General features: G+C 39.2%; 1 protein-coding gene across 1 annotated transcript in view; it reads left to right on the top strand.

Moving 5' to 3' along the window:
• The first annotated feature begins 6,779 nt into the window (after positions 1 to 6,779).
• NXPE2 (neurexophilin and PC-esterase domain family member 2) overlaps positions 6,780 to 11,895 on the top strand; it is a 39,655-nt gene continuing 34,539 nt past the window's right edge. Inside the window, exons 1-2 of the mRNA XM_057749776.1 lie at positions 6,780 to 6,805; positions 7,859 to 7,964. Coding sequence (XP_057605759.1) covers positions 6,780 to 6,805; positions 7,859 to 7,964 — 132 coding nt within the window. The remainder of the gene's footprint in view (positions 6,806 to 7,858; positions 7,965 to 11,895) is intronic.

Genomic DNA, 11,895 nt, shown 5'->3' with positions numbered 1-11,895 from the left:
TATTTGACAAATGATGCTGGGATAACTGGATATCCACATGCAAAAAATGAAGTTGGATCCCTTCTTCACACCATATGCAAAGATTAACTCAAAATGGATTATAGACCTACATGTTACAACAAATCTATAAAACTCTTAAAAAGAAAATATATAATTGAAAAGAATCTGAAAAAATACATATATATGAATCACTTTGCTATATATCTAAAACTAACAGAATATTGTAAATCAACTATAGTTCAATAATAAAAAAAATGAGTAAATCTTTGTGACCTTAGATTAGACAAAGCCTTCTTAGATTTGACCAAATGTACAAGTGACAAAGGAAATAAAATAGATACATTTGAATTCATTGAAATTAAAAAGTTTTGTGTTTCAAAGGACACCACTTAAAAAATGAAAAGACAATCTACAGAATGGGAGAAAACATTTGCAAATCATATATCCAATTAGGGGCTTGTATCTAGAATATACAGAGAACTTCTACAATTCAATAATAAAAAGGCAAATAATCCAATTAAAAAACAGACAAAAGATATGAATAGACATTTCTCCAAGGAAGATGCATAAAAGATCAATCAGCACATGAAAAGATGCTCAATATCATTAGTCATTAGGGAAGTGCAAATCAAAATGACAGTGAGATACCACGCCACATACACTGGAATGACTATAATGAAAAAGACAGATAACACTAAGTGTTCGTGAAGGTGTGGAGAAATTGGGATCCTCATCCACTGCTGGTGGGAGTAAATAAAGTGGTGCATTTCCTGGCAGTTCCTCCATATGTTAAACACAGAGTTACCATATACCCAGAAATTCCACTCCTAGTTATATAGTGAGAGAAATGAAAACATATGTCTACACAAAAATGTGTACACAAATGTTTATAGCAGCTTAATTCATAAAAGTCCCAAAGGGGAAACAACTTGAATGTTCATCAACTGACGAAAGGATAAATAAAATGTGTCTATCCACACAGTGGTATATTGTTCAACAATTAAAGTGAATGAAGTAATGATTTATGCTACCACACAGATAAAACCTCCAAAACTTTATGCCTACCATACCCCTCCCAAAAAAAGCCAGGCATAAAAGACCATATGTTGAATGATTACATTTACATGAAATGTCCAGAAAAGGCTGAGTAACTGAAAGCAGATTAATGGCTGCCTGAAGCTGGAGGTGGGAGGAAAAAAGGACTAAATATGGAGACAAGAGATCTCTGGGAGATGATAAAATATTCTAAAATTGATTTTTATTAATGGTTTCATAATTAGGTAACTATTAAAAGTCTGTGAACTATATACTTAAAATGGGTAAATTTTATGGTATGGATATTATAGCTTAATAAATCTGTTAAAACAAAAAAAATACAGTTATATGGGATATATGTTCAAATAGTGGAATGCATCACATACTAGAAACAAATTGAGGGAAAATCAGTTCACTCTGTTTCAAGTTGAAGGGTACTAAACAGGAAACACGGAATGGAAACCATTATTGGTTTTATTCGTACCTGCACAACTCCCAAATTCATTCAATACAGTCACTTGTAGTTTTTCTAAGGTTAGAGTTTAAGCCAGTCCACTATGAGATTGGTGCAGAGAAGGGGGTCACATAAATCTGGTGCTGGGAGCCAAGGGCGCAGAATCCATGTCTCAGCAATGCTTTGTTACTTTCTCCTAGGGTTATATGAATATTTTATGTAGAAAATTGTCTGTGACAGTAGTATTTGGAAATGGGGAGATTCTCAAATGTCATCTCAAAGGTCTCCTATACATTCCCTTTAACAACAATTTGTTGTTGTTGTTGTTAGACACATGCTTTTATATTTGCCTGCAGAGCCTCACTGAATTTTGTGCAGATGGAGCAGCGGATGCTGTTGCTTGGTAAATGCCTTTTTGTTGTTGTTTATAAAATTTTAATTTTATTAGAGTATAGTTGATTTACAATGTTGTGTTAGCTTCAAATGTACAGCAAAGTGATTCAGTTATACATATACATATATTCATTTTTTTAGATTCCTTTCTCTTATAGGTTATCACAGAATATTGAGTAGAGTTCCCTGTGCTATACAGTATGTCCTTGTTAGTTATCTATCTTGTATATAGCAGTGTATACTACTTCTGATTTACCTCTCTCCCATGTTTCCCTTTGGTAACCATAAGCTTTTTTGCATATCTGTAAATCTGTTTCTGTTCTATAAAGAAGTTCATTTGTATCATTTAAAAAATTATATTCCACATATGAGTGATATCATATGATACTTGTCTTTCTCTGTCTGACTTACTTCACTTAATATGATAATCTCTAGATCCATCTATGTTGCTGCAAATGGAATTATTTCATTCTTTTTTTATGGCTGAGTAATATTCCATAGTATATATGTACCACATCTTCTTTATCCATTCCTCTGTCAATGGACATTTAGGTTGCTTCCATTTCTTGGCTATTGTAAAGAGTGCTGCTATGTTCATTGTTCATTGCAGCAGTATTTACATGGAAGCAAACTTCAACAACAATTTAAATAAAAATGCCTAGAAATTTGCTTGTGATACAAAAGGACATGTCAGCCGGTAGGTGACTATGACTTCTGATGGCCTAAGGTGGGTCCTGTGTATCAGGGATTTAAATATAAGTGGCAAGGAGACAGTGGATAACCACTGTTGCCATCAACAGAGCTGCTTTCAAACAATTAAACCTTCATCCTCTTCTGTGGAATTCCTCTTTTTTTAGGATCATTCTCTTCTGTGAACGCCCATCACCACCCTCCTTCATTTGCCATCTATCAATTTTTCCCTTACATCAGAAAAGAGTTTAGTATTGGGTTCATGACCTTCTTTCCCACCTCAAATCCTGCTCTCATTCTGTGTGTTTTTAATAGTCACATGGATGACACATCTGACATCTAAATCTTCACAGTTGTTTGTTGTCTTTTCAATCCAGTGATCTTCCTTCTTACACCACTTTAGAGAATCAGACCCATGGACATATATTACAGTTTGTCATTAGCTATAATTTCTCTGCCACTTCATTACTCCCCTTAGTGAGTACATCCTCATTTTCTTCCTGTAGCCTTCTCATTTTTTCACTCTTACTAATCTAATGAGTTATTAGATTGCTTAGACTGGGGGTCATAGGCAAATTTTCCTGTCAAGGGCCAGATAAAATTTTAGGACTTCCCTGGTGGTGCAGTGATTAAGAATCTGCCTGTCAATGCAGGGGACATGGGTTTAATCCCTGGTCCAGGAAGATCCCACATGCTGGGGAGCAAATAAGCCATGTACCACAACTACTGAGCCTGTGCTCTAGAGCCCACAAGCCACAACTACTGAGCCCACGCACCGCAACTACTGAAGCCCGTGCACTTAGAGCTGGTGCTCCGCAACAAGAGAAGCCACTGCAAGGAGAAGCTCGCACACTGCAGCAAAGAGTAGCCCCTGCTCTCTGCAACTAGAGGAAACCCGCACACAGCAATGAGGACCCAATGCAGCCAAAAATAAAAAAAAAAAAAATTGTCCTTTTGGGTCATATAATCTCTGCCGCAATTACTCAAATCTGTTGTTTCAAGGAAAAAGCAGTCCTAGACAATACGTAAGCAAATGGGAATGGCTGTCTTTGAAGAACACTTTATTTACAAAAACAGGCCACAGATCAGACTTGGTCCCATGACCATGGTTTATACTCTTTTCCTCTGAGCTTAGACTCAGGCCCAGACATGGGCTTATATAAGAATAAGCAAATTATTTTACTTTTCTGAGTCTCCCTTTCTCCATCAATGATTGGGGATGGTGTTTTCTAAGTCTCCAAGTTTACAAGCATAAATGAGAAGATGTACCGCCAGCATTGTGTAATCGATGGCACACAGCACTGAGGAAACCCATGTTTTTAAAAAGGAGTTCTAATAAAATCTTTCTTTAGGCTTAGTTCTGAATGAGTTGAGGAGTAAGGAGAAAGCAAATGGAAAACAATGCCTCAACCCCAAATTCACTGTTACTTATAAGAAAGCTGTAATTGGAGAAGGTGGCTTATATCTGTAGGCAAGCAGCCTTTCTAATTCTGAACCCCAGAATAAGAGTAGCTTACCTATGCTGTCCAGGCAGCACGAGACCAAGCCAGGCCTTCTTGAGCAGGAAGAAGCCAAGGAGACTGGGTACTTTCCTTATAAAAAAAAATCATTAAAATCCGTCCAAATGGATGGAAGTATCAGGAATGGGTTCTCAATATTCTGCCCAGAGCAAATGTTTGCCGCCTTCCCCCACTGTCCCCAGACTGGATGTTTAGGTTCATGGTCAAGGCCACCTCTCCCACAGGGGCACTGGCCACACCTCATGCTTTCTCATAGTTTCCTGAGTGTGTGCCCAGAGAGTTTTTCTGAGTTTAGTTCACACTCCTCTGTGAATATATTCCGAAAGCAGACTAGAATGGATTGTAACCTCCTGGAGCCTATGCATGTGGCTAAAAAAGACCCTGCTGAAGGATTAAGATTCCTTGGCCATCTTTTCTTTTATCTTAAAAAAAAACTTATGCCAATGTTGCATTTCCCCTGGGGTATGCTGAAGTCTAAATTGACAAAATTGTCTAAGTTATTTAACAATTAAGCAGCTTTACTCTCCCCACCTCCCATCATTGAGTAAAATTCACACTATAGGAAAATGTACTCTTGGAGTATCTAAGTACCATCTTCCCCACAAATGTAGCCTCATACTACCCTTGCCATTAGGTAAAGTAATTTTCATTTGGTAAGCAAAAGCCAAGACTACGTTATTTCAACCAAAAATCAGCTCACCTTCACTCCATTTATTTCCTCTCAAATCAGTCTCCAGGATGTGAAACCACACCCTGAGCCCACCACGCCCGTTTCTGTGGGCTGCAGGCCCACACAAGTCAAAGGCCGGAAGCTCTAGCCTCAGCGCAATTGCTGACACATGACCTTGGGCTGGGTTTTGTAGCCCTTCTCCGTGTCCCAGGCTCTTTGTTACACAGGGGTGGTAGTGTCTGTCCTGACTAGCTCAGCAAGTCTTATGAAAACAAAACGAGGTAATTATACATTTTCGGGGTACAAAGCATTTGTCTGTTTACTATGCTATTATCTATGGAGCTGTGGTAATTACGCCTGTGGCTTGGAGCACACATTTATCATCAAAGATTTAGGGAGTCAAGTGTTTTCACTTAGTTCTACACAAGAAAGAAGGCTTTTAGCGTTTAGTTTAAGAATCCTGGACCTGCTATTATCATTGTCACAAAACAGTAGTACAAGACAGTAGAGAGAAACATGCCTTATAAGGGGCGGGGAAGGATTGGCAGGATCTATATCTCTTTTCTTTCAATACGTTCCTTTAGAAATTATCTACTGAATCTCTGTGCCAACCTTCTACATGCTGTGATCATACCCTGATATCTATACGGTTATATGGATATGTGCCTGGACAGACTAGTACAGAGGCAAACAAACAAATGTTATGTGTACATACATATATCATATATGTGAAATATACATACGTATATCTATATACATCTCTACCTAGGTATCTCTGTCTCTGCAGCTATCTCCATACAGAGCAATGCAAATTGAGCATGGCTGGTATACTATGGTGCTAACAGGCCACCTGGTGGGTGGCTGCACTGTGACTACTTGCCCTGTTAGTGACAATGATCCCCATGTCCACAGAATTTGTTTTTATTGATTGTCTGCATTGGGTCTTCGTTGCTGCACTTGGGCTTTTCTCTAGTTGTGGTGCGCGGGCTTCTCAGTGCGGTGGCTTCTCTGGTTGCAGAGCACGGGCTCTAGGCATGAGGGCTTCAGTAGTTGCAAGCACTCGGTCTCCGTGGTTGTGGCACACCGGCTTAGTTGCTCCGCGGTGTGTGGGATCTTCCCAGACGAGCGATCAAACCCGTGTCCCCTGCATTGACAGGTGAATTCTTTACCACTGCGCCACCAGGGAAGTCCTGAATTTGCTCTTTTGGATTCTCTCCTACCCTGTTACAGATGCAGGGTGCAGTGGGATTTAGAACTATGGCTCCTCCTCTTATGGCCTGAGGTTGATTTTGTTTACTTATTTATGATTGAAATTTATTTATTTACTTATGTATTCATTCATTCATGCCACACCCCACGGCATGCAGGATGTTAGTTCCCCGACTAGGGATCGAACCTGTGCCCCCCGAAGGGGCAGCGGCAGCACAGAGTAGTTGTAACCACTGGACTGCCAGGGAAGTCCCCGGAGATTTAATTTAAATCATCACTGCTGGCATGCTTAATGGACACAATTGTTTAGATAGAGCAAGGGGAGGAGTTTGCAAAGAATACATTCCAAATACTGAAAAGAACCAGCCATATCAAGTCTCAGTCATCCAAGAACCATGGACGAGGGCTTCTGTTTTCCTTCTTTCCAGCTTTTCAGATACGTCTGCTACCATGGAAGTGACTAATTCCACGTGACAGTGAAACAAGGACATGAGCAAGGGAAATCCTCTATATAAATACGTAGCTAGGTAAATATGTAAGACCTCGACCAAAGGCGACTCTGGGCTGGGATTAGGTATGTCCGCTCTCTAAAGCGAACTCCCTCCTGGCTTCTTTCTCTGGCTCTGTGGAGTAAGCAGGGTCAGGTCATCGCAAGGGAGGACTGTGATCCTACCTGGTACACTCTGGCCACAAATGGTATTTCAGCTTTTGATCAATGAAGCTTATAGGGAAACTCCAGTCCTGAAGTATATGCAAAGATTGCTTTATCTAAAGAAACTCCAGATGGCTGTAATTCCCATGAGAGAATATGATGGAGGAGTTATTCATCCACAGGTATCGTCCAGCTCTTATTTGCAGGCTTAATGGCAGACACGGGGGTGGGGGGGATAGGGGGATCATAGACTACTCAGTGTTTTTCAAGTGGTGCAATGCAAGCCTTTAGGGGATAGGCAAATTATCTTATTTGGGCATGAAAAATACTTTAAAAATGAAATAGAGTAGCATAGAGTAAAATAGAATAACTAGAAAATATCACAGTACATTGCCTGCAGTAAGGATAAGGATTGTTTTGTAAAACTTGTGGGGTGTGTGTGTGTGTGTGTGTGTGTGTGTGTGTGTGTGTGTGTGTGTGTGTGTGTGCGTGCCCTGAGGTGAGATTTGATATGATGTTCTTACTGTAGGTCCCAGGCAAAAGAAGTTTGGGAAACACTGCTATAATTTAGCTCTTTGCCACATACTTTTGGGATTCCGGATTTGCAAAACTAAAACTAAAATTCTGGCCACTCAATAATGACCTTCTCTAGAGAATACACTCTTGCCCTTTATGGCAGTGTTTCTCAACTACTTTAGCATAAGGTGATTAAAAACCTGAGGTGGAAACAAGCTGCCTAAGAAAACAAAGGGGAGATTTAGAAGGAAGCGACCAGAAGCAGGTAAGACCAGGGAGAGTGGATACCAGATAATGCATGTGTGTGCATGTGTGCACGTGTCTGTGTGTATCTGAGAGATTTAGAGGCCAGAATTCATTAGAGGGCACAAGAAAAAAAATGTGTCTTAGGGTAAACAGTTGCTAAAAGCTTGCTACGCCCTCTGAGCCCTTGATGAGAGAAAAGGCTCAGAGCCCTGATGTGACTCCAAACAAAAGAGAGTCAGGAACCAGGAGTTCTTTCCTGCCTCACCCAGTTTAGCTCCCTGATCTAGGGAGGACAGTTGTTTCTGATTTCTAACAGAACATGTGATGAAACTTCCTGGAAACCCAGAAGAGAGCAGCCCTGTATAGAACATAACTCTATTCTGGAAAAGTACCAAGAAGGAACCTAGGTATACAGAGCAATGTTACATTCATTTGATTTAACATGTGATTATTTCTTCTGTCCGCTCTTACAGGATCCTTGCTTTGTTTCCAAAAGCCATAGCTCATAAATTACTGCTGCTGTTGATGTTTGTCTTAGTTTTCTGGATCATTTACTTCTCTACCAAAGATCACACAAAGGTAGGAATTTTTTCCTTTTTCAGAATTTCAGGAAAGGTCACAGTGACTTTGAATGCTCACTGTGATCAATGCAAGAATTAAAACTTAAAATCATGTCATCTTAGCAATAGATGTGAATGAGAGGGTCCTTCTTTCAGCAGCAATTCCTTTGACACTATATATTCTATTATTATTTTTTTTAGTGGCAGGTGGATTTAAAGCCATCACTTTAGTGTTTGGCACTGCTAACCATCCCACCTAAACATTCAATCTGACCTTGGCCTCTGAGCCTCCAATCCAATTAAATCTCTGTGTCAGCCTCTGCCTTTTTCACAGGGTTTTATTTTATTTTATTATTTTTATATAGTTTAGTTCTCATTTTCGCTTTCTGCAGCCTTTTTTAAAAACTGATTTTGCTTTACTTTCTCCTCTTCTCAACCATTTAGTACAAATCCAATCTTTCAAAAATTCTGCTTTCATCATCTTGTCCTGATCAAAAACGTTCTCCAGTGGCTTTCACAGATGGCCGTGCTAAGGAGATCAACTCCTTAGTTAAAAATTGAAGCTTCTTCTAAATTTGAACCCAACTTCTTTTCAAAGTATCTGTTTCATTTTTGTCTAATACAAACCCTCAGCTCCAAACAAGAAGGACAACAAATTTAGGATATTCAGACAGTGATGTGAACTGGTAAATGGTAGAGCTCTCAAGCCACAGCTCAGAAGCTTTCTCTCTGTGAGTCCTCTCTGTAAATATGCATTTTCTAGATTTCTTCCATCAATCCTTTTCTCGTTCATGCTTGTACCCTTTAATTCATATGCTCAGATCCCATCCACCACCAATATTAGTGTTTCTTATAGTGAGGTCTGGACACTCTCTGCACGGGAGCACCTGTTTTTTATGTGTGTGTAAAATGCAGATTCTTGAGCCCTACTCCAGAGCTACTAAAAAGAAATCTCTGGAATTGAGCCTAAAATGATGAAGTTTTGAAAACTCTAATCAGAAAAGATACATACACTGCAGTGTTCATAGCTCCTCTATTTACAATAGCCAAGACATGGAAGCAACCTAAGTGTCCATCCACAGATGAATGGATAAAGAAGATGTGGTACATATATACAATGGACTATTAGCCATAAAAAAGAATGAAATAATGCCATTTGCAGCAACATGGATGGACCTAGAGTTTATCATACTAAGTTCATTTCAGCAAGTGAAAGACAAATATTATATGATATCACTTATTATGGAATCTAAAAAAAAATACAAAGGAAGTTATTTACAAAACAGAAGTAGACTCACAGACATAGAAAACAATCTTATGGTAACCAAAGGGGAAAGTAGGGTGGGGGAGAGGGGCAAATTAGGAGTTTGGGATTAACAGATACACACTACTATATATAAAATAGAGGGACTTCCCTGGCGGTCCAGTGATTAAGACTGTATACCTCCACTGCAGGGGGCACGGGTTTGATTCCTGATGGGGGATCTAGCATGCTGTGCAGCATAGCCAAAAAAAAAAAAAAAAAAAAAAGATAAACAGCAGGTCCTACTGCACAGCATAGGGAACTATATTCAATATCTTGTAATAATCTATAATGGAAAAGAATCTGAAAAAGAATATATATGTAACTGAATCACTTTGCTATACACCAGAAACTAACACAACATTGTAAATCAACTATACCTCAATAAAAAAATAAATAAAATGATAAAGTTTTAACAAGTCCCCCAGCTGATTCTTATGCCCTCTGAAGTTTGAGAATCGCCGCATATGTATTTCCAGAGTTGAGATCTCTTCTGTGTCCCACTCTTTTATCTTTTTCATCTTTATTGGAGTGTAATTGCTTTACAAATGTTGTATTAGTTTCTTCTGTGCAACAAAGTGAATCAGCTATATGTATACATATATCCCCACATCCCTTCCCTCTTGAGCCTCCCTCCCACCCTCCCTAACCCACCCCTCTAGGTTGTCACCAAGCATCGAACTGATCCCCCTGTGCTCTGCAGCAGCTTCCCACTAGCTCTCATTTTACACTTGGTAATGTGTACATGTCAACGCTACTCTCTCACTTCGTCCCAGCTTCCCCTTCCCTCCCTGAGTCCTCAAGTCTATTCTATACATCTGCATCTCTATTCCTGCCCTGCCACTAGGTTCATCAGTATCATTTCTCTAAATTCCATATATATGTATTATCATACTTTATTTGTTTTTCTCTTGAATATATTCATTGGTTTTCTCTACCTCAGTTTCACTAGTGTTACCAACACAAAGAAAAGCACAGTTTATCCTCCTCCTCACCACCTTCCCTGGCAAAACAGAATCATACAGAAACAAATTCTCTGCTCTTTCTTCTATCTCTCCTATGTTGCCACAGCCCATTAGTCAACCAAGCCAAAACTCTCTCCACAAGCAGTCAACCACTAATCTCATAAATTCTGCCTCCTAAATCTCTCTCAAATCTATCCTTTGATCTCCATTCCCAGAGTCTTGCTTTAGTGCAGTCCTCTGTTATTTCTCATCTATGGTGTTGAAATAGTCCTCTAATTAATTTCCCTGCCTCCAGTCTTAGCCTGCTCTAATCATTCATTCAACAAACGTCTGTTGGGTATAGATTGTGTGTCAGGGCTGAACTAGGTATTAGGGATACAGAAATATGGGACATCATCTTTGTGTTCAAGAGTCTGAGATTATATTTCTAAAATAAAAATGCCATGCATCTGTGACAATTCCTTGGGTGAGCTACAGAGTGAACAGAAAAGGACCTACTGTATAGCACAGGAGACTCTACTCAACACTCTGTAATGGCCTATATGGGAAAAGAATCTAAGAAAGAGTGGATATATGTATATGTATAACAGATTCACTTTGCTGTACACCTGAAACTAACACAACATTGTTAATCAACTATACCCTTAAAAAAAATTTAAAAAACAAATAAAAATTTAAAAAAGTTGTTAATGATGCTGCCCTGAGGAACAAAAATGCACTGGTCTGCGAAGTGAGTGGTAGGAGAGAACGTGATTGATGAGAAATCCTGAGAAGTTTAACTGGGTAGCGTTAGGGAATGAGCAAAAGTTAGTATAGCAGTTTTTCTCTTTTTAAAATGGAGAAAGGTGAATACATTTATATTCTTTTTTTTTCATTTTTTAAAATTTTATTTATTTATTATTTTTTGGAGGTACACCAAGTTCAATCATCTGTTTTTATACACATATCCCCATATTCCCTCCCTCCCTCGACTCCCCCCCAGCCTCCTCGCCCTAGTCCTCTAAGGCAACATCCATCCTCGAGTTGAACTCCCTTTGTTATACAGCAACTTCCCACTAGCTATCTATTTTACACTTGGTAGTATATATATGTCTATGCTACTCTCTCCCTTCGTCTCAGCTTCCCCTTCACCCCTCGCCCCTCCAAAACTTGAATTCTCCAGTCCATTCTATGTATCTGTGTCCTTGTTCTTGTCTTGTCACTGAGTTCATCAGTACCATTTTTAGATTCCGTATATGTGAGTTAGCATACAATATTTGTCTTTCTCTTTCTGACTTACTTCACTCTGTATGACAGACTCTAGGCCTATCCACCTCATTACATATAGCTCCATCTCAACCCTTTTTATAGCTGAGTAATATTCCATTGTATATATATGTCACATCTTCTTTATCCATTCATTTGTTGATGGGCATTTATGTTGCTTCCATGTCCTGGCTATTGTAAATAGTGCTGCAATAAACATTATGGTACAGTTTCTTTTGGGATTATGGTTTTCTTTGGGTATATGCCCAGTAGTGGGATTACTGGATCATATGGTAGTTCTATTTGTAGTTTTTTAAGGAACCTCCAAATGGTTTTCCATAGTGACTGTACCGACTTACATTTCCACCAACAGTGCAGGAGAGTTCCCTTTTCTTCACACTCGCTCCAACATTTGTTGTTTCCAGATTTTGTGATGA

This window comes from Hippopotamus amphibius, chromosome 9 (assembly GCF_030028045.1).
Source record: "Hippopotamus amphibius kiboko isolate mHipAmp2 chromosome 9, mHipAmp2.hap2, whole genome shotgun sequence".
Taxonomy (NCBI): domain Eukaryota; kingdom Metazoa; phylum Chordata; class Mammalia; order Artiodactyla; family Hippopotamidae; genus Hippopotamus; species Hippopotamus amphibius.
This window is presented reverse-complemented; position numbering and strand designations above follow the sequence as displayed.